This window comes from Marmota flaviventris, chromosome 10, assembly GCF_047511675.1.
Source record: "Marmota flaviventris isolate mMarFla1 chromosome 10, mMarFla1.hap1, whole genome shotgun sequence".
Classification (NCBI taxonomy): Eukaryota; Metazoa; Chordata; class Mammalia; order Rodentia; family Sciuridae; genus Marmota; species Marmota flaviventris.
In genome coordinates this window covers 77,897,990-77,925,531 of record NC_092507.1, presented here as the reverse complement: position 1 = coordinate 77,925,531, position 27,542 = coordinate 77,897,990, and the positions used below count along the sequence as shown (strand labels likewise).

Sequence of the window (27,542 nt, the reverse complement as noted above, 5' to 3'; positions counted from 1 at the left end):
AACCCTGGGTTTGATCCTCATCACTGCAAACAAAAATCCTGATGGTACAAAATCAATGAGCTAGATAATGATGATGATGATGATGATGATGATGATATGATTTGGTACTGAGGATTGAATCCAGGGCCTCATGCATACTATGCATGCACTTTATTGCTGAGCTACACTCCTAGCCCTGAACTAGATTCTAAAATGTATCTTTTTACTTTATTCCATATACTTTTTTTTTATCTTTATTTGCATTCCAAACCCAAGTGCTATCTCCCACAAGGTCTACAGACTTGAAACTTCGGATAAACAGAAATTTTAAGATGAGACCCTTGGCTTCTAATAACGAAATGGTCCAAAGGCCATGTCCAACCTATTTATGTCAGAGTTAGCTGCTTTGAATGCTCATAAGGAAAAAATAGATATCTAAGATTAGGATAGTCTCGGGAAATAAGCAGCTTCTCCCAACCTCATTCTCTCTTGGGATTACTGTGCTGTGATCTCTTTTTCCCAACCATTTATCATTAAAACCAGAGAAGATATGTATGTGACTGTGTGTAAGTTTGAGTGGGGGATGGAGGGTGGGAGAGGATGGACGTTGGTCTCCATGGTGAGGTTACCAGAGTTGGCAAATAAAAATACAGGATATCAGTATAAGTGGAATTTCAGATAAACACCAGATAATTTTCTTAGTATACCCATGTAATATTTGTGGCACACTTATACTAAAAAAAAAATTCATTGTTTATCTGAAATTCAAATTTAACTGGATGTCCTATATTTTGTCTGGCAACTCAGAGGTAACTCAAGTTTTTCTAAATATATTCTGCATAAAACCCTCCTGGGTGTCAGGAGGCCTGAGTACTGGTGGTGGCTCCACCACTGACTAGTTATACATAAGTGGGCCTAAGAAACTACAGTTCCCGTATCTCTAAGAGAAGGGTGTTACATTATCTGATTTCTAAAGTTCTTTGCAGCTTTTAAACTCTGATTCTTTGATCATACAAATGCTAGATATTATAGCCCAATTTAATTGGAAACAGAAAACAGCAATATGAACATTGCCTCTTCAGCAAATCCAAGTAAATATCAAGGTGGAGCAGTTGAAATAAATGAGAGAAACCAAACTTTATGCTATTGGCTTCAGATTAAAAACAAATCAAAACTTAATCCTAATGAAAAATGTAAATTAATACCAGGAACATGCTTAATATTTGAAAACCAGTTTTGCATTTCCAAGAATGGGGGAGAGGTGGGTTAAGAAGCTGTGCTTGCCCAAATCTGGTTTATTCCTTTTACTTAAACTGGAGTGAAAAAAAAAAAAAGTACAAATATTTTGGGTCTCTGCCACCAAACCACAGGCAGCTCTCTGGTCTGTACAGCAGTTTGGATGACTGACAAGGCTCAGTGAAAAACAAGTGCTATTTGTTTTCCTGTGCCTAGTATTTAACTGGAAATCAGAAGGCTAAATTTCCAATCAGTTGTTAAACAGCCCCAGATGTGAGCTCAGTGCTGTGCTAGGAAGGGACTTGTACAGCCTGTACCACAGCGCATGTCCAGCCATTACCTTTTCATGAGGCCAAGAAATGTGTAACTGAGGGTTTCAATGTCCAAAAATGCCCTAAGAATAACTCCAATAGTCAAGTTTGCTTGTGGAGGAGGAAACTTAGAAATAAATATATATTCTGTATTCTATTGCATTACCTTTAAAAATCTGGAAATAATTTTTTTTTTCTTTTCTAATTTCCTCCTTTCCTTTTTTGGCAGCCCCTCTCCCTCATGTTTAGAAAAAACCCACAAAATTAGCATACCTCGCATAATGGTTTATGTATGTACTTGTTCATTCATCCAACACCCAGTTTTTGATAATTGCGCAATTCTGGAAACTGAGCCAACCATGGAGAGTCCAGGGAGAAGTGGGGCGAGTTGCCTGCCCTCAGGGAGCTTCCCGTTATATGGGAGAGTTGGTTAGGAAATTGGGAGTTGCCAGTTTAGTATAATACGTACCATGGTTGGATCCTGAAAATTGGGTAAAACCAGAACCTTCTTGTAAATGCAGCTTGAGGCAGCTTCCTCTGCAGGGTTGACTCTGGGAGCAGTATGTGGCAGATGGGTCAGTGCACTGCACACAAACCCAGCTTCCTGCTCAGTCAGAAGTGTCACCCCTGTACATTGGGGTCAGAATATACCATGTTGGGTTTTCCAGTGAGGTCTTTCTCCAAATAAATTCTCTCTCGAAGGCAGATAAAATAACTAAACGTTTCAAGAGTGGTGGTTCTTCTTTGAAATGTCTCTAGTGGAATGACTCATTATGTCCTGTGGGATATTCCAAGTGGTTGTGGACCATGCATTCTCTTCCAGAGCCTGCTTATCTGTTGGTTTTGTGGCTTGTCCTTAAGAGCCTTAATTATATGGGGGCTTGATCCTCTCATGAACTAGGGTCAGTCAACTACCATATTTACTAGGAATGAGCTTCTGGCCCCTTTGTGGCGAGAAAGCTCTTCCTAAATGTCACTGTGGCAATAAGAACCCTGGAGAGAGTCCAATTCCATCTGGTAAACCTGATTCAGAAGCATTTTCTAAAGACTCCCTATGAATTATCCTAACTCCCTGGGTTCAGGTTGGTGAATGTTGCCAGGGAGTGAGTGGCCTGGGGCTCTTGTGAGGTTTGCCCAGTGTCTTGTCTTTTTCCTGAGCAAGACATCTGTCCAGGAGGGCTCCTGCAAGCGTAGACTTTTCCTGGCTCTGACTTGACATGTTGTGTCATGTCTGTGCGGGCACGGCCCCAGCCTTGTGAAGGCTTTGCTCTTATTCAACAAATTGAGGTTAAATAAACTTGCTTTCACTCAGGAGGGAAGGTTGGTGTTTCTTTGTGCAGACTCCCATGGTGTTCTTTAAGGCTTCACTGTCTAAAGCGAATCTGGTAATCTGATGCCTCTGTCCTTCCAAGCATTGGGAAATTGTATCAAATGTTAATCTCTGGTGCCATGGGATACCATGGTGGACAACCTCAGAGAGCCATTTGGTAGAACAAGTGAGTATTTTGTTAAGAGAGGTTGTAGAATGTTTTATTTTTGTGTAATGAGAGGGGTGGGGGAAGTCTGTCTTCCAGAAGTTTCTGGGAGGATGATGTGAAAGCTCTTGACCATGCCTAGGTCTTCTTGTAAATTGCAGACAGCGAAGCCTTTGGTAAGTGTTCACACAGGTGGCTCACACTTCCCATTTCAGAAAGTGACTGCATGATGGCCCAGCCCTTTCCTGAGCCCAGGTTATTGAGTTTATTTGAGGCAATCTAATTTTTGCACTTCACATCCTTGTCTTCTAACTCTCTGGTTTGGAAGCTACTTTGATTTCTGCAGGGAAGAAGGAGCCCCAGAATCCTTTATTATTTCTGTCTGTGGGGTAGAATGTATATTCCAAGATACGCTTTTGCCCTTGATTCCTAACACCCTATCCTAGATGCTCTGGGGTCTTTGTTGCAAAAGTGGGTTCTTAATGCCACTATTCCAGGGAGTCACCATTGGTTCTGCCTCTGGCTTATCCCATTTGGGTGATGAGTGACAGGATGATGCTAGGACCCAGGGTATACCTGGAAGCCAGAGGCTTATCCATCTGCCTTCTCTGGCAACACCATATAATGGTCATGGCCCATGGGTCTCCAATCCTTTCCTTTGTCATGGAGAACCTATTCTTAAGATTCTAGCTTCTGGGTGATACAGTCTTCAGGGCAATGTTTAGAGTTACTGCTTGAAGCTAATGCTGACCTAACCCTTGAAAACAGGGTTCTTATATCCTTTTCTAGAAATTTGGGCAGGAAAGCATGGCCTATCAACCTCAAGATCTGTCAGACAACCCTCATGGCCTATTGTGAGGACACACATGCATGTATGTGTAAATTTAACAAACTTCATAGTGCAATATGCTAGGCACACATATAAATACATACGTTATTTAATCTTCATAACAAGTCTGTGAAGTAGGTACTATTATCTTCTTTTTTTTTAAGAGAGAGAGAGAGAGAGAGAATTTTTTAGTATTTATTTTTCAATTTTCGGTGGACACAACATCTTCAACCTATTTTTTTTTTTAATGTGGTGCTGAGGATCGAACCCAGTGCCCCGTGCATGCCAGGCGAGCGTGTTACTGCTTGAGCCACATCCCCAGCCCCCTATTATCTTCTTAAGATAGGGAAACTGAGACAAAAAAAAATCAGCCTGTGCATGGTCATACAGCTAGAAAGTTGTGGTTATAACTCATGTAAAGTGCTTAGAATAGTGTCTGGCACATAGTAAATGTTCAATAAATATTAACAATTATAATGCTATTTTTCAGAATGGTAAATGGTGACCTCCCTGGAGATAGTCACATTGCTTGACTTGAGGGCATAAGTATGATGTTATCTGTAACTCTCCGGCATGGAGCCACTGATAACTATCCCAAGAAGAGGGCTTCAGAATTGAACCCTTAGAGACATATTGAAGCATGAGGTTAGTTGCACAAAGGTGCTATTTCAGCAAAGTATGTTGTGAATGACTTGCTTCAGTATTGGGATCTAGGTCATACCAGTGTTCCATTGGGATGAGGGTTTTGGAACTGTTTCTTTGACCCCTTTCCCAATAACATTCTCTCTCTGAGCTCTTGTTGGACTGTGTGTCAGCTCCACCAGGTTGCCTTGCTTAGTATTGCATCTGTCCTTAGTCCTTTGGACATTATTTCACCATAATTCTCGTTATGTTCAGTTCAAACTTCTTGGCTTTGGCATGGGAGACCACTGTAGTCTTCTTCTTCAGAGACTTTTAAATAGAATCTGAAAGGTGGGCATAAACTGCCAAGGGGACCCTCCCTGCCTTTCTTTGCTTAGGAGCTAATTTTAGGGAGAGCTAAGAGGATTCCAAGCAGTTGTTTTAGGCTGGAGGCCTCATCCCTGTTCCTTCCCCCTAAGGAAATGTCCTTTAGATGCTTTTTTTTTCTCAAACTGTTCTTGGGTCTATGGTTGATCAGTGGCTAGAATATGCAGCCCCATTTTTCCTGGGGCTTTTATCAGCCATTCACACACACTGTTATCACACAGTGTTTATCTAGAGAAAAAAAAAAAAAAATAAAACAGTAGAGGATGCTTATGAAGAGGTGTATTGCAAGGATTTGGCTTATACCATTGTGGGGACAAGCAAGGCAAGTCAGAGAGCCCTGCAGAAAGAGCAACTGATACTCATGAGCTGAAGCTGCTGTCCACAGCTGGAATTTCCTCTTCCTCTGAGAAGCCTTTACTGTATTCCTAAGGGCTTTCCACTGATAGAATCAGGCCCATTGGATAATCCAGGACAGTCTCCCTTCCTGAGTCATCTAATTATGAACTTTAGTCACATCTACAAAATACCTTCATAGCAACATGTAGATGAGGTTTGACTGTATAACAGATCTGTAGCCTCGTGAAGTTGACAAATAAAACTGACCATCACAGACATATTTATCTTATGTTTATACAGCTGGATATTTTTGTTGTGCTGTATCCATTATCATCTTAATTTAACCATTGTTAAATTAACAGATTCTTGGACAATCTGTTGTTGTTATTTACCATAACTTGCTTTCCAGCAAAATAATTTATTTCTGTAACAGGCAGTCCTATTTCTGTCTGTTCCTTCCATCCCCTTTCTCCCACTTTATCATCCAACACAGCTCCTAAGGCTGCTGGGGAAACCAGCTCAGAGAAGGAAGCAACCTAACAGCTTGCAAAAGGCAGAGAAGGTGGTGACCCTCTAGTTTACCTTCCTGTCTTTCCTTTTTGCTTTCATTTAAATCCATTTGTATTTGCCTACTCTGTCCTGGTAGAAAGCTAGGCTTACTGTGCAGCTCTTTGCTGACCTATGAGCTGGTTCCCTCACCAGAGATGACCTATCCAGACACATTCCACTTCCCAGGTGGAAAGAGCATTGTCTCTAGAGTCTAACAGCTTGAATCAGCACTCACTGCTTGCTAAAACTGAGTAATGCTTGCACTTTACCTAATTGCTCAGAACCCTAGTTTCTTCAAGTGTCAAATGAAAGGATTTGGAATCTCTGTGATGTGTACTAAGTAAGTGTTCAGACTGAGGCTGAGGCTTTAGGATTGTAACCTCCTTGCATTCTATTAATATAGGACTGAGGGAGACTCCCATCCACCCTACACTGATTACTGCATTTGGTAGTGACTGCTCCATGGTGGTGAATTAGAGAGAGCGCTAGTGAGAAGCAAGGTCTTTGGTTCTGTTGTCAACCCTGCTGCCTATTACCTCTGTGCCTTGGGTAGATCCTTTAGTGTTTTTGAGCCTCGATTTCATTATAAAATGGAACTTAGATTATCAGCATCAATGAAGAAAAGCTCCATAAAGAACATTCTAAGAACCTATTTGAGATTTGTAAAATTTAGTTTGTGCACTTGAACCTGGCTTTTCAGATTGGATGTAACCTAAAAAAAAAAAAAAAAAAGACACTCCCTTGTGTTCCCCAGAAGCACACTTGGAAGGGAAAAAGATTAATTGAGGAACACGGCAAGTAGCAGTTACTTTCTAACATTTTCCTTCAAAAATATGCTTTAGGGGCTGGGATTGTGGCTCAGCGGTAGAGCACTTGCCTAGCACGTGCGAGGCCCTGGGTTCCATCCTTAGCACCACATATAAATAAATAAATAAATAAATAAACAAATAAATAAATAAATAAATAAAATAAAATAAAGGTATTGTGTCCAACTATAATTAAAAAAATAAATATTAAAAAAATATGCTTTCGATGGCAAATGCACTATGAAATTTGGGTCAAACTCCTCTTAGATGAAAGGGTAGATGTAGGAGTCTGGGGAGGTTATACTGTAAGGCTGAGGAGGATCCTCTGTAGACTGGGACTCTACTTTGGAAAGCTATTATAATGCAGCTCAAGCTTCATTAAATTTGGTAATCTATGGGGGACTGAGTTCATTTGTCAGATGGGAGTGAGATCTTTTTCTTTTCTTTGTGTGTGTAACTTATATACATTGTCATTCTTGTAATGTTTCCATGGGAGATAAGAGTATTGCTTTTGTTCTGGCTCACGTTCAGGTTTGTGCAAGCTCATATTCAGAGGGCAGCATCTCAGAGCTTTCCTCAGGGACATGTGTCAACATGTAGAGTGTTAAGAACATGGAGTAGTTTCAACCCTTAGCTTTTTACATTTTAGCAAAAGAAAAATTAAAAACAGAATAATCATCATAAATGTTTCAAGAAAAATTAATAATATGTTTTAAGTCTTTCTGTTGGAAGAAAGTAATCTGGCTTGAGATACAAAATAAAAACACCAAGAATTTAAAAATGGTTGCATGGGTTTGTGTTTCTTGAATGCATGATTGGCAGATATTATAATCTTATGGTTCATGAATATGTAGCTTTGCAAATTATAAATGTATGTTCAGGGGCATGGAAGTTATTATTTCTTTCAAACAAACCTTTTTTTAAAAAAACATTGAGTCATGATATATGTTAATAGAAAACATGTTTCAGATCACATTTCACATCTCAGGGATTGGGAGGAAATAGGCAAATACAGTCCTCCCAGGAGTTGGGAAGGGAGAACGTGAGCTTTTCTTCTTTCAGAATGTAGGGGTCAATCCTCATTAGGGAGGTAAATATTTCAATATTGTTGCAGTAAGTTTATCTTTGCTGGACTTTATGTGCACAAAATACATCAAAGGATAATCTCCTTAATGCCTTTCTGTGTGGGGGCCATTACAAGTTCTAGGGCCAATCTGTTGATCCTACTTAAATATAAACCTGGATTCTTGAGAAGTGCCTATTCTCCTTAACCGTATGTCTTTCCTCCCCTGGAATTGAGCTAGCAAATTCTTGGCATGGCAGGTATTTCTGAAATATCAATGTTTTTCTTTGCTTTATCTGTTTTCGTTGTTTTGCTCTATTTTCCTAAGCAGGCAATTCTAAAAAGAGATTTGTGTATGCAGGAGTCAGGAAAACTGAAGAGGAATAGTAAAAGTTGGGTGTGGGGCAGGACAGAAGAGGGACAATAGCCAATCCTTCATTGTGCAAGTGTTGTACTTCCACCATTACCAAAATCATGGAAATGTGTGAAGTTGGGTGTGTGAGGCAGAGCTGCCCCAAGGGCCTGTAACATGAATAGCAGGCACTCACCCAACCGATAACTCAAGCTCCAAGTGGACCACAGCTGGGCTATAGTTAGCGTGCGTGTGCGCACACGTGACCGGGGTCAGGGAGGGGGTGGGGGTGGGAGGGAGAGGGCAAGAGGGAGAGAGGGAGAGGGATTGATTGATTCCTGGAATGGCTTTTCCTCTGAGATCCCGACAGGCTTGTCTTTAACACGGGGAGCTGTGGCTTCTCTTATTTCACAAGACCCACTTCTTTTTTAATGTGTAAGAAGATGACTCCATCCATAACTTGGCTTTTCCCTCTCTCTCTTGGCTTTTTTTTTTTTTCATCAGGGTAGGGGAGGAGGTTTTTGCTTGTTCTTCAAGCAATCTCATTCAAGCTTTATAGAGATTTTTTGGAGTTTAAATAATATTTGTGTGTATGACCTAGAGCATTGTTCCTTGAGTAAGGTTGGAATCACACTGGTGGGAAGAGGATTATGATGTGGTTTCCTGGATTGTACGTCCTCACCACTTTGGAGGCTGCATTTTAACTTATTTCTGCCTGTGATAAACTAGTCTGAAAGTCATGCTTTGGGAAGCACCGGGCTTGAGATGTCTTCTTGACACTGGTTTATTTCTGAGACCAAACCAAGAAGCAGATGGGCTGGTGGACATCCTCAGTTCATAAACACGGTCTTCCTTAAGGGCGTAGCAGAGGAGGACCTAGAGCAGTAGGCAGAGGAGGACCTAGAGCAATGCTGTCCAATAGCGATATAATGTGACCACACATGTAATGCAAGCCTCCTACTAGTGCATTTAAAAAAGCAAAATAATTCAGAAGAGTGGCACCTGTCTATGGTCCCAGCTAACTCAGGAGGCTGAGGCCCAGGTGTTCAAGACCAGCCTAGGGGACAAAGTGAGAACCCCCATCTGAGAGAAGGAGGAAAAAAATGAAAATTTTAATTAATACATCCAAAATAATATCATTTAAACATGAAATCAGTTAATGAAAATTAACAAGGTATTTGACTTTTTCTTGTAATTAAATCTTCAGATTCTGGTATGTATTTTAACATTTGCAACACAGGTTAATTTAACTAGCAATGTTCAGGTGCTTATTGGTGACATGTGGCCAGTGGCTACTGTATTGGACAGCAGAGCTGTGGGCAGAGGTGGTCTTGCTGAAGCCCTTGGCAGACAGATGGCTGCTCATGACATCTGTTCTCATTTCTGCACTAGTCACTAGTCCTGAATCTTTCTCAGCATAGAACTTTAGGCAGGCCCTGCCAGTTAATCAGTCTTCAAGATTCATTCTTTAAACAAGTCCTTATCGAGTGTCTTTTTTCTGCTCATCACTATTCCAAATGCTACCACTGAGCCACATCCCCAGCCTTCATTCTAACTTTAGATAGTCCCTGTCAAGAAGGTAACGTTTGAATAGACTTGAAGGAGGTAAGGTTAAAACGGAGATGAGAATTGCCACCTGTGATCTCGTGTGGCCTGAATTTTCATCAGAACTGTTCATCAGGGAGCATTCGTTTTGGGGGTGGGATCAAGGAGGCAGGAGGGTGGGCTTAAATTAGATGAGGCTTTGTGGTGTGGCACTTTCCACAGCTAAGTTCCTCTTGTCCTCCCTAATGTAGAACAAACCAACTTGGGAGAGGACCAGGAGAGACCGTCATGCAACCACCAGGCCTGAGTCAGTTGATGTGCTGAGATAAGTGCTAAGAAGAAGCAGCAGCTTAGTTCCAGGAAAAGGCAGCGCCCATGAGCGAGAATTTGTGCACTTTACTTGCGAGATCAACCCTGAGGCTTCTACGGATCTGCTTAGGACTTTAAGAGTTAAAGCTAAAACACAGGTGTGGAAACAAAAGGGCTGGTTGCCTCTTTTGCTTTTTTCACAAACTTTTGGATGAGGTTATTGAATCTGATCCAGAAAAAATAATAAACTTGGCTCTCATTGCCTAGCCGTAAGTTCTTCTAATAAAACTCCCAGCACTGGCAGATAGAATAATGTTCTGCTCTTTAAAAAAGTCTGGTAGCATAACCAGAATTTAAAATACAAATGTCATGTGTGGTTCAAGTAGGGAAGAATATTCAAGCGAGGAGGGAGCTCAGGTGTGTCTCTGCAACTCAGGGTTTGTTACATGGTAAGGTGGTTCATGGTCGCCCCTTCCACAGACCCTTGCTAAGAACCAGGATCCTTGGAGCTCTGTGCTCTGTTCATTCCCACAGGAAGACATTTGTCATGTCAGGGAATGTCAGAGGATTGAGTTTTAATTAGCAAGCAGGAGGAAAGTTCAGTGTACTGTGGGGGGAGACATGGAACTCCTAAATATGCTTTAATAATTGGTTTTTAGCTAGAGTTATGAGGTGAAAAATCAAATCATTAGCTTTAAAGCCTGACCCAAAACTCAGGTCCTGGGCAATGAAGAAAACAAGGGGTTTGGGTAACAGGAGTGAAGAAATTATGGCATATCCTTTCCTGTAAGTAACAACATTGAACTTTCATTTGACAAGCAATTATTGGGTCTCTGCTCTGTGCCATGTCCTGCACTACCACAAGAGATTCAGAATGACAAGGTGTTTCCTTGGCCCTCAGGGTGGTGTTCTTTGTCAAGTGAAGGCAGCAGGTTTGCTGATAAACTGAAGCCATTCACATGAGAGAGGGGATAGGCTGGAGGCTTGTACAAAGCATATGGACAGCTGCATCTGAAGAGCCCAAGAATCCTGGGAGGCTTCACAGAAAGGGTGGGGTGCCTGTGGTGGGGAGAAGGAGCAGCTCAGCAGGTGAGCAAGGCAGGATGGTGTTTGGCCCAGGCCGGGGGAGCAGGATGTTAAGAGACCCAACAGCGTGTGGTCACATGATGTGTTCTGCAAGTATGATTGGTTCCACATGGTGAGTCTTGGGTACACAGGAAAGTGGCTTGAAATGGGGGATGGGCAAGACCCCCTCTGGCCATGGGCCACATTAAGATGCTTATCAGCTTTTCTGCATCATTGAGTATTTCCTTTTTAGAAAGATCCCTCAGCTGACAGTGTGGAGGAGGGAAAGAGAGAACTGTATTGGTTACTGTAACAGTTTGGTTGACACAGAAGGGCCAGAAATGGGTTAGTAGCATGGCAAGGACCCAGGACTAAGGTGGAGGATGGGAAATGGAATAAATAGCCTTGGGAAGTTTCTGCCATTTATCCAAATATAAAATCCTTGTTCTTAACCTTTTATTATTTTTTTCAAGCAATTCCACACTCACTCATTGTGACACAATAAGATATATATTTAGTTCTGCTCCCATTTCCTGGCACATAGCTCCTAAGACCCTTGGCATCTCCCACGTGATAAATGACTTTTTCTATGCTCATGAGATGAGCAGTGGGGGGCCCTTGGATGGCCTGGACAGGGCTGGTTACCAGGTGAACCAACCAACTAATTAAAGCTTGAAACTTTCAGCTCCTCACCCACCTCTAGAAAAGGAAATGGAGCTGGAGATTGACTTAGCCACCAGTGAGCAATGATTTAATTCAATCCTGCCCACTTGAAGAAGCCATAAAAACGTGCCTGAACTAGAGGGTGGGGCTTGAGCATTCCCAGGTTAGTCAACCTATGGAGGTGCTGGGAGGGTGGTGTCCTATGAGGGCCTGGAAGCCTCTCCTCCAAACCTTGCCTCATGCATGGCTTCCATCAGACTGTCCAGAGATGGTTCCTTTTTAATAAACAGGTGAATGTAAACAAAGTGTTTTCCTGAATTCTCTGAGCCATTTTTAGTAAATAAATGAACATGAGGAGGCAGTTGTGGGAACCTCATATTAATGCTGGTCAGTCACAAGTACACTTCATCTGAACTTGCAGTTGGCATTCTGATGTGGGGCCAGTCTTGTGGGACTGAGCCCTTGATCTGAGGGATGTGACACTCTCTCAAGGTAGACAGTATCAGAATTAAATTGAATTACATGACCAGGTGTTCAGTGGGCTGGAGAACTGGTTGATATGGGTAGACTACCCACTATAACTGGAAGCAGAGGTGAACTGTTGAGAGTGGCAGGAGTATAAAGAACAACAGATTTTTGTCCTATATACCCATGTAGTTATTTCCCTTACAATAATGATTGCAAACCCTTTTCATATTAGAAAGTTATTTTCCCTTTATTTCTTAATGGGTTTTGCTATTCTCTTTACATTCTATTTTGTTCCACAAACTTTAAACCAATATGGGTGCCATGAAGATCACAGCAGGCTGGAGAGTCGAAGAACTATGTACCTTTTTCAGAAGGCTCTTGGCAGATTCTCACACAATGCCTTTAGAAAAATGAAGTCAGTTCTGTAGGGTCACTTGATAGTTGGACAGACAACCTGGGCGACCTCACAGGGGTGTGGAGAGTACCTGTGAGGCATGGACTTCTCAGGGACTTCAATGAAAACACACAGAATGTGTGCATAGGAAATCCCATTGTTTACAGCTAACAGAATAAGAGTTTTTACATGGTGTTACAGACCTGAAATACAAGTCTAAAAGATAATCAGGAGAGTTTGCATTTATATTGAAACAATTACTGGTGTTAGAGAAGGACAAAACAAAGACACATAGGTTTAGGTATCATTATCTTTACTACTACCTCCCCTGTGTGACCTGCCACCATTTCTTGCCTGGGGCTGTGGCTTGAATATACATGTCCCCTAAAAATTCATGGTGAAATCTACTCTCCAATGCAGTATCATTAAAAGGAGGACTTTTAGGACATGATGAGGTCCTGAGGATGCCTCCCCTGTGAAAAGGTCCTTATGAGAGAGGCTGTGTAGCAGTGTTCGGTCCTTTTGGTCTTCCATCTTCTACCATGTGAGGACATGGCAACAAGGCAGCATCTTGGAAGCAGGGGACAGCCACAGCTCTCACTAGATACTGAAATGGCCAGCACCTTCATCTTGAACTTCCCAGTCTTCAGAACTCAGAGAAATAAATGTCTGCTGTTTATAAATTCTCCAGCCTCAGGTTTGTTATAGCAGCACGAAGTCACCTGGAGTATTCCAGGAGTTGGATGGTCTACTGCTCCTCCTCACCCTCAGTCTGGACAACATAGCTGATAAAACATTTGGTAGATGTTTTAATAAACCTTCAGTGGTGGCCCATCTCGCCCAGACTAACACTCAAGTTCTTTCAGTGGTCTACAGGGTCCTGTAGGGCCTTTTGGTCTCTGGGACCTTTTCTCCCTCCAGTCCCCCCTCACTTCTGTGCTCCAGCCATGCTGGCCTCTTTGCTGGCCCTTTGCCATGCCAGACCTTGCACTCACTGCATCTCCCCTGGGAAAGCTCCTTCCCCTGGTGCCTGTGTGGCTTGCTCTTTCATTTCCTTCAGGTCTTTAACTTCTCATTGACTTTCTCTTTTTTAACCATTACAATGGTTAAAAGTATAAAACCCTTCTCCTCTTTCTCAGTTTTTCTTATTCTCTAGCACTTGTTCATATGGAGGTGGCAAACCCTAAATCTGCAGAGCTGTTGTCCCAGTTTCAGTCTGGATCCCAGGAGACGTCTCTAGAACCCAAAAGAGATGATGGTTCAGTAGGAAGGCTGTCAGGTGGGAGAATTCTCTCTTGTTCTGGGATGGTCAGCCTTTTTTTCTATTTTGGCTTTTAACTAATTGGATAATCACACTCATTCCTGAAGGAAATCTGCTTTATCCAGTCTACTGATTTAAATATTAATCTTATCCCCAAATACCCTCAAACACTAAAAACAACGTTTGATACCAAATATCTGGGCACCCCATGGTATAGTCAAGTTGGTGCCTAAAATTAACCACCATTTGTCAAACCATACCTGGAGACCCTTAATCTTGTCCCAGCATATTTTGGAGCCTATACTGGTGAAGATCTGACAACCAGGGCATCTGGGGTGGAGTTGGGAATGTTGCCCTGAAGAATCAACATGTGATAAAGATCTTCTGATATTGGAAGGCTTATCTCATAGAAGAAAGAGGAAGGAATTCCTTAGTTTCATAAGTGTGGCTCAGACTAGTGGACAGAAGGTGAATCTTACAACTAGAAAGAAAGAGCAGAAATCCACTTTGGAAGCTAGTGAGTTCTTTCAGAAAGGGTTCAAACAGAAGCTCACTGTGCATCAAAAGTCCCACATTCTGGTCCTCTCCTGGTGGTGTTGACTCTCTGGCCTGAGGTAGACCATTAGCCTCTTGGAGTTTCCTTCCTCTGTACTGTGGAAATCCTGGTAGCCTACCTCACAGGTTCTGGAGATCAAGGGGGAGAAACACCTGAACAATACCTTCTGCAACTCTGTGGGCGTGGGGGAGGCCTTTCTGGACCCTGGAGAGCTGGCAGTCAGGAGACAGTGCTGACTAAACCATTGCAGAAGCAGGAAATTTCCACTGACCTATAGTCAGAGACACCTCACTGCTCTTGGCAGCTTTGGTTTCTTCTTATTGGAATGTGCCTGAGGAGTGGCGGTAATTTTGTTTCCAAATTCTTTAGCCCTGAGTCTGTGAACGTTATGGCTGCTGGTTTGGGAGGAGAAGTGCTCAGGCAGGGCTGACCATGCATCAGCAGTTGTCCCTCCATTCTGAAGTTGCATCTCATTTCTTGTCTTATTTACACTGTTGCTTTCTGGCTTCTGGCATGTAGTAGTGTGATATGTCACTTCTTTCACTGTGGAAAAAAATGTATTCTTTGTGAAACATATTTAAAACATAGGGTCATATTTAATGGATGTAATGTGAATGAGGACACAAGCAGCAGAACATTTAGGGATTCTTGCCTACAAAGCCAGACTGTTGGCAGTGGGACAAAGGCCTCTGTACTTGGTTTCCCAACTGTCTTCCATCCCACCCCCCAGACTTGATAACAATGTTTTTTTGTGTGTGTGTTTGTTTTTAATTTTGTAAATGCTTTTATCAAATGCTTTTTAGTGAATAGAAGATTTTACATGTGGGGCAAAGTCAGACAACAAGATAAAGATGGCCTGAGGTTCAGTGCTGATGAGCAGCTATGTGACATGTGTCAGGGGAGTTACCCATAGGTGGGCAGGTTTAGTGTTAGGCGGGAAGATGGCTCACAGGCTTTTTGATGTGCGTATGACATCAAGCCAAAGTCAAAGCTAAATGTTCCCTGCTGGTTTTGCTTTGAACTGGCATCAGGACACTTAGAAATTGTCATTACCACACTTGATAGCACTTTAGGGTGCATAATGTATAGTTGGTAGGCAGTTAATGCTCACTATTGTGAAACAGTTTATTTCCAAGTCAGTACAAACTGTGAAGCCCTCAATAAGTATGAAATAGCCTGATTTCTATCATAGAAGGAGCTGTCATTTGGGGATTCAAGATAGGGATCCAGAAGGTGTTTGGTGATAACAGCTGGTATGAGTTGCCCAAGTGTAGAGCAGGACTTCTTGGCTAAGAAGCCACACTGAGCCTGTGCTCTCCTGGTGCCTTCCACACCACTGGTGACTGTGTGACATGGGAATCACCCAGGGTGCTTTAAAAAAATGTTGATGCCTGGTCCCCACCCAAAGATTCTCACCCACCTGGATATGGCCTGGGCATCAGAATATGTAGAAATTTTCCAGGTGAAGGGACAGCGAGGGAACAGAGGAAGGGAAAGGGGGAAATGGGAGAAGGGAAGAACTGTGGGATGAAATTGATCAATCTATGTTACGTGCACATATGAATGTATCACAATGAATTCCACTTTTATGTATAATTATAATATACCCATTAAAAATAAATTTAAAAAATGTTCTTCAGATGAATCCAGTTTGCAGGCAAGGTAGAGGTCACAGCATTAGTAACTAACTCATGGAATCAATTCACTCATGGAATTGTTTGCCAGCATTAAAATACACACACACACACACACACACACGCACACACGTGTGTGTGTGTATTTTTTAAAATTTTATTTAATTATATATATATATATATATGACTAAGTAGAAAATATTAATGCCTAGCACACTAGTTGGGTCAGTACTATTTTGTTGTGTGTATGTTAGTGTTGTAATGCTGTTGTAAGTGATAGAGCCATTTGCACAATCATGCACTCAACTTTCTTTTTGGTTTGACTATTTATAACCCCTTCAGAAACTGCTTAGTTTTTTTTTTTTTTTTAAGATAAGCTTCATCTTTTTTTTTTTTAAATACCTTTGTTTTATTTATTTATATGTGGTGCTGAGGATTGAACCCAGTGCCTCACACATGCTAGGCAAGCGCTCTATCACTGAGCCACAACCTCAGTCCCAGTTTTTGTTAAGGAGAAGTTTCCTGGTAAATTTCATGTAAGACATTTATAATTCTATGACTTGAAAACCTTTCTGTCCCCATTTTGAGTTTTCACCTTAACCTTGATGAGATAAGTTATTTTTTAAATGCTAGTAAATGACATGCATATTTTTATCAGCAACTGTGTTTGATTATAGCACAGCAACAAGATGATTTTCCTCCTTGGAATGTGTTAATTATTTATGCACCATGATGTTCTAGATCAGTGATGATCTAAATACATCCAACAGTAATGTGGGACTTGCATAAATCATCCTACAAGTTTTATTAGGATTGGCTTAACAGCCTCTTGACTTCATTATCTGTTCGAATTTGGGGGTCTTACAAAATAAACTGTTGTACACATTCATCTCATTGTGATGAAATAGAGGAATGTAGTAGAAGATTGACCACCTTTGGCCATTCTTCTAATCTCAGAATTTAGGAGAATATAAAACAAAAGAGCTCTCACTGTGTGCCTGTTGTGGTGACTCTGTCCACAGATGTCACAACTGTTTCCACAAAAAGTCATGCTCAGTTGCCAGCAAACCTTGGGATCACTTTCCCTGATACTGAAACCCATTATAAGCCCATAAGGCCACCAACACTTTCCACTTGACTTGAGACACATTACAATCAGTTGACTCTTGGTACCCATGGGGAATTGACTCCAAGATCACCTCTATCTCCAGGAGACCAAGTTCCATAGATGCTTGGGTCCCTTATATAAAATGACATTAGTATTTGTGTATAGTCTATGCATATTCTCCTATATACTTTAAATCATTTCTAGATTATTTATATTATCCAATACTGTATAAATAGTATGTAAGTAGTTATTATACTGGGTTGTTTAGGGAAAAATGATAAGGAAAATTCTGTACATATTTAGTACATGTACAATTTTTTCCAAAATATTTTAAATATGTAGTTTGTTAAATCCAGCGATATGAATCCCATGTAAATGGAGGGCCAACTGTACTTGGACAGTATATTCTCAATATGGATATAAGGAAAATAACCAGGATAATTCTTATGATTACTCACATGGCACAATGTAGTCTCTCATCACAAAGATCTTTCGATGTTCAAAGGGATACCTTGGGTGAGTACTTTTGCCATTATCTGGGAGAACTAGGCATGGGATTATTTCTTGAATCAACTGCAGGAAAAGAAAGAAAGAAAGAAAGAGAGAAGGGGAAAGAAACTCTGGTATTGATAAACACCCATAGGTGGTCTCATATAAGTGCTTTCTTTACTCATTCAGCTCTGGGTGACCTGCCATGTTAAACAAGCAATTCTATTTCCTCTAGGTGTCTGAGGGCTCCGTGGTCCAGTTTTCACCAGGAAACTTCTCCTTGACAGCAGAAACAGAAGCAAGGAACTTCCCCCATGGAAACGAGGAGCTGTTAAATTGGGCCCGAAAGGAGTACGGAGCAGTGACTTCATTCACCGAACTCAAGATAGCAAGAAATATTTATATTAAAGTGGGGGAAGGTAAATTTTAAGTGGCTTCAGTTAATGACTGATTTATGATAGTCTGTTGTTTTCTTTTCTGAGGCCAGGTGGCTTGAGCCAGGAATCATAGGATTCTGAATGTTGGAGCTGGCAGGGTCTGCTCTCTCCCCCTCCCCTTCTTCCTTTCCTCTGTGGAAACTGGCCTGGTAATGACCAAGTGAGAAACCAAGAGTAGCATTTGAGAGAAGGGGAGATTGTTGTGTAGGATTTAGATAATGTGTCTCCACAGGAGCCAGAAAAGAGGTGAGTGGGAGGGGAGAAGTGGGGGTGGGGTGGGGGAGGGGAAGATGGTGGTAATGGATGCAGTGAAGGAGCTGGCAGGATGGGTCAGTTGCTAGGACTTCCTCTTCCCTATTATTCTGCAACTGTTTAGAGCCAATATCAGCTTATGGTATTGAGATATCAGTTAAATTTTGGACAATAGCAGAGGAAAAGTGTTAAATACATTTTTAACACTAATGCCTGTTGCAAGGACAAGGCATTGGAGAAAGGAAGTATATGGCCTTGATAAGAAATTGCCCATTTAAATTTCCTCACATTGCAGAGGGATATAAATATCTGATGACTCAATTTTGAAAGCCTATTATTATTTTGAAAAAAAAACAACAACCCTTTTCATTATTATTTTTAGTTGACTGCATTGGGAATGCCTTAAGTTACTAGGAAATAACTCTTGTGAATGAGTCCTTGTTAAAATCAGGGGATATGTGAACATTATGTTTCAGGTCTTTAGCATCCAGTGCTTTGTGTTGGATTCTACAGCATCTGTCATACCTCCATCAATAGCATGGCAGGAGAAGAAGGGTTATTGAATGCTTGTTCCCAACTCTTTTTTTGGATCTGGGCTGGTTTAAAGTGTTTTGAGACAGGTGCAGGAAAGGCAGATACTGATGTTGGAGTGTGTGCTAGATGCAGAGGCCACACTAGGGACTTTCCATATACCCCGCTTAACCCCAGAGTAATCCCAGGAGGAGACATTATTCCCACCACTTTACAGAGACCTTAGTGGAAAGTATGTGAACTTTCTCAAATCCACATCACTAGCAAGTGGCAAAGCCAAATCTCAACCTAGGTTTCCTGACTTAAGTCTAATGCTTGTTGCCTGCTTTAAATCTTAGCCACACAAGCATAATCTGAAAATCAAAGTGAGCTGGTGGATGAAGGCTTGTATAGTTGGGATGAGAGGAAGTGTTTTAGAGAAGAGTTGGGTTCAAAAGGTTTAAATTTCTCACTCGGCTCTCATGGTAGTCAGGTAAGTAATCATCGAGGTCAAACCCCATTGAGATAAAATGAAAAATCTCTTTTCATAAAATTTCTAAGCCGTGGCCAATGCTCTGCATTTCTGAAGCAGAATTCTGGTAGCATGAAAGAATGTTGATTACCCCTTGGAATTTGTCAGACTAAGAAAATTTGTAACATTTAGCTGTGAGGCCTCATCCCTCTGACAGTACATGAGTTTCTAAGCATGGCAGTCACCTGCACTGTGGGCGAGGGGTTAAGTCACTTAAGTGATTAAGGTACAAACTGAATAGGGGAAATTAACTTGAAGACCTGGTGTCCAGTCCAGTAACAGTTTGAAGCCTCTGGAACTTGGCTTCAGTCATCAGCTGGAGTCTAAGTCACTAACCATGTAGAGGAACAGCTAAGGAGAGCAAGGTTTTTTAATTAAGTTGGTGGCTCATTGGAAATGTATCATCCTGGGTTGGACTCTCCTGAGCCAACCTCCTTACCTAGCCTGTACCCTCCTCATTTCCAGGGACCCCAGGCCTTAAGCTTCCTCTTGCTCAAACCTGGCAGTTCTCAAAGTGTGATCCCATTGCCTGGAAACTTGTTAGAGATCCAATTTCTTAGGCCTCCCAGGGCCAACTGAATCAGGAACACTAGAGTTGAACTAGCAGTTGGTGTTTTCATGAGCTCTAGGTGATTTTGGTGCTCCTCACATCTGAGAACTGTTTTCACCTGTCTACACAGAGTTAAAGAATTGAGGAGTGTCACTAGTTTTTTTAAAAATATATTTTTTAAAAATATTGTTTAGTTGTCAATGGATCTTCATTTTATTTATTTGTATGTGGTGCTGAGAATTGAACCCAGTGCCTCACACATACCAGGCAAGCGCTCTACCACTGAGCCATAACCCCAGCCTTGAAGAGTAGCACTTCTATCCCAACTGGTCTTAATAACTAGGCCTCAAGCAACACAAATTTACCACCAGAGCCTCAGTTTCCACAGCAGGAAAATAGAGCATTCACTTTACCTCCCAGGCTTATTCCTGTTCTCAGAATATGCCCTTCTGAGTCTCAAAGTCATCTGTTAAACTTTTCTTAAAATACAAATAAACCATGTGATGTTTCATCCCCCTGACCCCCATAAATTTGCTTGGTTCCCACTTGGGATTCCCCTTTGTGATTTTCTTTCTACTTGGCACTTGGTGTGAATTTTGATGCCAGGTATGCAGAAAGTCATTTAGGGGGAAAAACCCAGACATGTGATCAAAAGTGATCAGCTTATTCAAATTAGTGACAATGGCATCTGGATTGGAGCCCTTATTAACTGCAACTTTGGAACAATTAAACCTTTCCTAGTGGCTTCCCAACATGGGTGAAGTTTTTGTTATTTGTTTCAAATCTCACATCATTGTTTATGAACTCAGGAAACCTATGCCATGTGCCTATTACATGGCAGCTATAAGCCAGTTGCACCTGTGAACTGGAAATGCAGGCCACAATCCCAAGAGGGTCCTAGTCTCTTGAGTTCTCTGGCCCATACACATACCTTCTGATTCTCGATTAAATTTCAGCCAGGCTGCTAATATCATTTTCCATCCTGTGATCTGGGGGAGATATCACAGGGCTGCAGCTGCAGGGTGTGCATACCTCATCTGCACATCTGGCAAAACCCTCAGCAGATGTGGAGGAAAGCAGTTCTAGCAGCCCAAGTTGTGAAGCCTTGGTCTTTTCTTTCTGCGGGTGTTTTTAGAAAACAATGCAGAGTGCAGAGTCAGTGCTCTTTTGCAATGAGCTTATAAGCAGTCCTTGTGAACTGCTCTGTCCCCTCTATTCTGGGGCTGGTGCTGGGGATGCCATAGTGGTTGGAGCTATGATGTCACAGTGTGCACTTCAGACTTCAGCACAAGGGAGGTTGCACAAGTTGGGGAGGGGAGTAATGTCAACCCAAACTCGGAACTTCCTGGGATGATTCCTTACTCTCAGGTGAGACTTTCATGTGGATATGAACCCTGGCACCCCATCCTTAAAATGAAAAAGGCAGAAATCTGTTTGATTAAAGTGCCAGGTCTCTGATTAATTACCTCTTCTGAAAATCTTGCTACACCTAGAACTTCCTTGACACTGGTCCCAGCTGTCAGACTGCCAGCAGTTTCTTTCAAGTTCTGTTTAAACATTTAAACCACGAGATGAAAATCCCATCAAGCCCAGTGCTGTGAAAATGCTGTGTGCCGTGGAGGGAGTGTCTTCAGACCCTTGACACTCCTCCTCGGGTGGTGAGCAGCACTCAACACGATGATGTTTGGAAAAGCATTTTGAAACTGTAAGGTGCCATATAAATATGAGTTGTCTGGGTCAAGATTATGAGAAAGGTGAAAGTCTGTCCTCCCTGTTTCCCCAGAACTCCTAGTTTTAGCCTTCAGGGTAGAAAGGTCTGTGGGGAATAAACAGGAGGAAGTGATTAATGCTACATGTGTGGACCAGAGAATTCATGAGATGACTGGTTCTTCTATTAATTGAAATTACAAATATCCAAGGAGGAGCATATATGGCCATAGGGTAGATAAAAGATTCAATATTGAGTATGCTGACTGTGAAATACATATAAGATTTTTAGGTGGGAAATGCTCTGTAGACAAATGGCAGTACAAGTCTGCAGTTTGAAAAAAGGGTGACAGTCCAGGTACAAGTGAAAGCCATTGGAGTGGCCAAGGTCATCTAGGAAAATAGGAGACAAAAGGGGGATTGAGGAAGGAGCTGAGGGTCTCAGCCTTGTGTACATCAGGATGGACTATGGAGCTTTTCAAAATAGAAAGGTGCCAGGGCACCACGTTGATGCTCTGAACAGATTCCCAGGGATGGGAGCTAAAGCTGGATTCTGACACACACCACAGTTTGAAGACCATTCCAGTGGAAGGAACTCAAACGTAGGCCAGAGGAAAGGTACTAGGAAAAGAAAGGAAAGGATTTAGACAAAAAGAGGCCACTAGTGTTGGTCATTGGGAGGTCACTGGTGACCTTAGTGGCAGACATTTCAGAGCCGTGATTGAGAAGGTCACAGGCTAAGATCCTTCTTTTTGTCTTGTGGTTCCTGGTGTCATGCACTGGCTCAGTCTCACCATCACCTTTTTCCTTTGATTCTGGTGACAGGTAGCTCAGTGGTTTGACAGATCACCTTGTAATTCTTTACTTTCAGACCAAGTGTTCCCTCCCACATGCAACATAGGGAAGAATTTTCTTTCACTCAATTACCTTGCTGAGTACCTTCAGCCCAAAGCTGCAGAAGGTTGTGTGATGTCCAACCAGCCCCAGGATAAAGAAGTGCACATCATTGAGTTAATCACCCCCAACTCTAACCCTTACAGGTGAGCAAATGTGTGTGTGTGTGTGTGTGTGTGTGTGTTCTGAACTGTGGAGAGGTGAGAGTAAATGTCTTTCCTTACTTGAGGTAGAGAGCGGTGCAGGCTTCCCGATGCAGGAGGGAGGGATCCATCTGTGCTTCAGGTGTGGGACCCAGCAGTTTTAAAGAGGGAGTAAGGACACAGTGGTGTCAATTTATATTCTGCATCTGTCTTCAGGTGCCATATATTCCAGATAAGTTCCTGAAGCCTGTTCTAAATTTCTGAGCATTAATTATAAGACACAATCACTCTTCCTATATCATGATCCCAATTGACTGAGGTTATCTCTGTTGAGAAAATTACAAAAATGTGTCTTATTAACATAATTATCATTTTGGTAAAATTCTTTTTTTTTTGCTTTCACATGGACCATCTTTTTTTTTTGTTTCTTTTTTTTATTGGTTGTTCAAAACATTACAAAGCTCTTGACATATCATATTTCATACATTAGATTCAAGTTGGTTATGAACTCCCAATTTTACCCCAAATACAGATTGCAGAATCACATCGGTTACACATCCACATGTTTACATAATGCCCTATTAGTAACTGTTGTATTCTGCTACCTTTCCTATCCTCTACTATCCCCCCTCCCCTCCCCTCCCATCTTCTCTCTCTACCCCATCTACTGTAATTCATTTCTCTCCTTGATTATTTTCCCATTCCCCTCACAACCTCTTATATGTAATTTTGTATAACAATGAGGGTCTCCCTCCATTACCATGCAATTTCCCTTTTCTCTCCCTTTCCCTCCCACCTCATGTCTCTGTTTAATGTTAATCTTTTCTTCCTGCTCTTCCTCCCTGCTCTGTTCTTAGTTGCTCTCATTATATCAAAGAAGACATTTGGTATTTGTTTTTTAGGGATTGGCTAGCTTCACTAAGCATAATCTGCTCTAGTGCCATCCATTTCCCTGCAAATTCCATGATTTTGTCATTTTTTAGTGCTGCGTAATACTCCATGGTGTATAAATGCCACATTTTTTAATCCATTCATCTATTGAAGGGCATCTGGGTTGGTTCCACAGTCTAGCAATTGTGAATTGTGCTGCTATGAACATCGATGTGGCAGTATCCCTGTAGTACGCTCTTTTAAGGTCTTCAGGGAATAGTCCGAGAAGGGCAATAGCTGGGTCAAATGGTGGTTCCATTCTCAGCTTTCCCAGGAATCTCCATACTGCTTTCCAAATTGGCTGCACCAGTTTGCAGTCCCACCAGCAATGTGCAAGAGTACCCTTTTCCCCACATCCTCGCCAGCACTTGTTGTTGTTTGACTTCCTAATGGCTGCCAATCTTACTGGAGTGAGATGGTATCTTACGGGTGGTTTTGATTTGCATTTCTCTGACTGCTAGAGATGGTGAGCATTTTTTCATGTACTTATTGATTGATTGAATGTCCTCCTCTGAGAAGTGTCTGTTCAGGTCCTTGGCCCTTTGTTGATTGGGTTATTTGTTATCTTATTGTCTAATTTTTTGAGTTCTTTGTATACTCTGGATATTAGGGCTCTATCTGAAGTGTGAGGAGTAAAAATTTGTTCCCATGATGTAGGCTCCCTATTTACCTCTCTTATTGTTTCTCTTGCTGAGAAAAAACTTTTCAGTTTAAGTAAGTCCCATTTGTTGATTCTTGTTATTAACTCTTGTGCTATGGGTATCCTATTAAGAAATTTGGAGCCCGACCCCACAATATGTAGATTGGAGCCAATTTTTTCTTCTATCAGACGCAGAGTCTCTGATTTGATATCTAGCTCCTTGATCCACTTTGAGTTAACTTTTGTGCATGGTGAGAGGAGGGGATTCAGTTTCATTTTGTTGCATATGGATTTCCAGTTTTCCCAGCACCATTTGTTGAAGATGCTATCCTTCCTCCATTGCATACTTTTAGCTCCTTTATCAAATATAAGATAGTTGTAGCTTTGTGGATTAGTCTCTGTGTCCTCTATTCTGTACCATTGGTCCACCCGCCTGTTTTGGTACCAGTACCATGCTGTTTTTGTTACTATTGCTCTGTAATATAGTTTGAAATCTGGTATCGCTATACCGCCTGATTCACACTTCCTGCTTAGAATTGCTTTTGCTATTCTGGGTCTTTTATTTTTCCATATGAATTTCATGATTGCTTTCTCTATTTCTACAAGAAATGCCGTTGGGATTTTGATTGGCATTGCATTAAACCTATAAAGAACTTTTGGTAATATCGCCATTTTGATGATGTTAGTTCTGCCTATCCATGAACAGGGTATATTTTTCCATCTTCTAAGATCTTCTTCTACTTCTCTTTTTAGGGTTCTGTAGTTTTCATTGTATAAATCTTTCACCTCTTTTGTTAGGTTGATTCCCAAGTATTTTATTTTTTTTGAGGATATTGTGAATGGAGTGTTTTTCCTCATTGCCGTTTCAGAAGTTTTGTCGCTGATATACAGAAATGCCTTTGATTTATGCGTGTTGATTTTATATCCTGCCACTTTGCTGAATTCATTTATTAGTTCTAGTAGTTTTTTTGTAGACCCTTTTGGGTCTTCTAGGTATAGAATCATGTCTACCGCAAATAGTGATAATTTAAGTTCTTCTTTTCCTATTTTTATGCCTTCATTTTGGTAAAATTCTGATTTTAATAAAGTTCTGTTCATAGTGTCTGCACTGAGAGCTGTTTCCTTAAAGCTCCGTGCATGTCTGTTTTGGGAGGGGCTTTCATGGTGATCTGCCCAGAATCTATTAGATATAGCTTGCCTCTCTCCTATGTTCTCGCCCACCTCCCCCCAACTCCTTCCTACCCCTGGGCCAGAAATTTGACCCTCCCTATTGAGAATAATTAGAGAAGTTTTTAAAAGAAAGAAAAAGGAAACAAAAATAGTTCCTTCTCCCACTCTAGCCTGTATTTCTTTTGGGTTCATGACTCAAAAATTTAAAGATACTTGTAGTGGGATTTCAAAGTTAAAATTATAATCAAGTTTTTATTTCAAAAGTGAATAAATTACAGATCAATTTTGGTAATATCCCATTCTGTTCCACATGAAGAATTTTGTGGAAAATTAAAAAGGATACAGAAGCACTCTGGCAAATTTGCTTAGATATTAAGCCCAAGGCTACATTTGAGTATACCATGCCCTTTAAGCCCTTTATGCGTTACAAGTATATAAAACCAAGACAAGGACTCTCCACTTAAATTCAGAATGATAGAGATGTTATTGTTTAGTGATTTTTTTCTTTTATACTGAATTCTTAAAAGTTTGGGTTGCATTCATCAGTGTTCTAGCAATCCCTTGGTTGACCATCTGTTGTTTTTTTTTTTGTTTGTTTGTTTGTTTTTAAATAACTATGTCCAGAAGTTTGGGAAAATAAATACAGATCTGATTCTTACCAATTCTTAACAGCTTGAGCAAAACTTATATAAGGCAAGAAATTCTCCAGTCTTTTACCTCTCATTTTATTTTGAAGTTTCCTATTTCTTTTTTCTTTTTTTTCCTTTACCACCATGACTTCCTCCTCCCTGCCACCAGCTGTCCCCGTCACTGAACTGCCACCCACTTCTGGTTTTGAAGGACTTTGAGCATATAGCCTAGTTGGAAAGTTACACATTGAAGGTGTTCAAGGTTGAAGAAGCAACAGTTCTTCTTCAAAAGTAAACTTCTCTGGTTCGTTCAAGTCCATTTCAAACAGTGGCTGCATTAAGTAACCGCCTCTTTTTGCTCTGCAAAGAAGAGAAAATTTGAGTGACTAATTTTCAGCAGGCTTGTGTTTCTATTGTTATGTAAAACCATTTTGTTATGTGTGCAATAACAATCTGTTTTGCACATGTCATTTGCCTGGGATCAACTCCAGCTTTTTAATCAACTGGCCAGACACTAGAAACATGAACACTTGGAAGAGAGGAGATAGTTGCAACTTTCTGGCATTTCGGTCCTAACTTTGCCTTTGTTTTCCATTCACAGTGCTTTCCAGGTGGATATAATAATTGACATAAGACCTTCTCGAGAGGATCCTGAGGTGGTCAAAAATCTCATCTTGATCTTGAAGTGCAAAAAGTCTGTCAACTGGGTGATCAAATCTTTTGATGTTAAGGGAAACCTGAAAGTGATTGTAAGTTGGTTGCACATTTGTCTTGATGAATGGCAGTAATTTAAAATGTGCCTATGCATGTTATTTTTGTAAAGGTTCTGACTCGTTGGACTCTCTAAGTTCTCTCAGCTATATTTTACTTTACAAAATAGGCTGCTTCTTGGCTTCTTCTGATAAGGGTGATCAGTGGTGGTGATTAAAATGGGCCTCTCAGGGCAAGACAGATCTGGGTTTGAGTCCTGGGTGTTCCATTTATAAACTGACCTTGGACAAGCCCCTTAGCTTTTCTGAACTTCACTTGCCTCATTTGTGAAATTCCTGAAATGTACTAGAACGCTTCTCACTCATAGTGTGTCAGTATTATGATCCCGAATAGCAGCTTTTACTTTGGGATTAAGTACTTAGGTAAGATATGGGAAATTAGGCTGACCCCAAGTCACATTATAGATGTTTTTGGGTTAATTGTGTGGTTTTGGCACAACTTTTTGCTTGCTTCTAGCTCTTAGGGACCTTCAAGTATGCCTATTTCTTATGCATTTTATTTTATGAAGGTCATACATAAACCTAAGAGGCTTAGCTGGTTGGCATAAGGTGAAATAGCAGCTAGTTTCCTAAAAAGTTGAATGTTGAAGTCTGGTGAAATAAATCTTATCTCAGATATCATTAGGGGAATAACTATTTGGCAGAATATGGGACTGATTCATACTGAAAATTAAAGAAAAATCCTTCTCCCCATTTTTGACTTTTTTAGCACCTCTTTTATAGGCTCCAATCTTTATGCATTGTCTTTTTTAAAAAGTAGACCCATTTCTCTTTCTGTACCTGTGTTGTATCCGTTGGAGTGGGTTTTGTTTTCCATATTTTGGGAGAGGGCTGTCTTTGGTTTTGGCATCAGTCACTTGTGGCACCTTCTGTGTCTTCAGCTGTGGGCAAAGCCAGCTGTTCCCTAGGCAACGCCATGTAACCGCACTTACTGGAGGCAGC

The 27,542-nt window shown here is 41.2% G+C and overlaps 1 protein-coding gene across 3 annotated transcripts in view; it reads left to right on the top strand.

Moving 5' to 3' along the window:
- The window catches only part of Tgfbr3 (transforming growth factor beta receptor 3), a 188,104-nt gene that overhangs the window by 116,175 nt on the left and 44,387 nt on the right, over window positions 1–27,542 (top strand). For all 3 annotated transcript variants that reach the window (XM_071618045.1, XM_071618043.1, XM_071618044.1), the window contains 3 exons: window positions 17,672–17,855; window positions 22,296–22,464; window positions 26,432–26,579. In XM_071618045.1, the coding sequence (XP_071474146.1) occupies window positions 17,672–17,855; window positions 22,296–22,464; window positions 26,432–26,579 (501 nt within the window). The remainder of the gene's footprint in view (window positions 1–17,671; window positions 17,856–22,295; window positions 22,465–26,431; window positions 26,580–27,542) is intronic.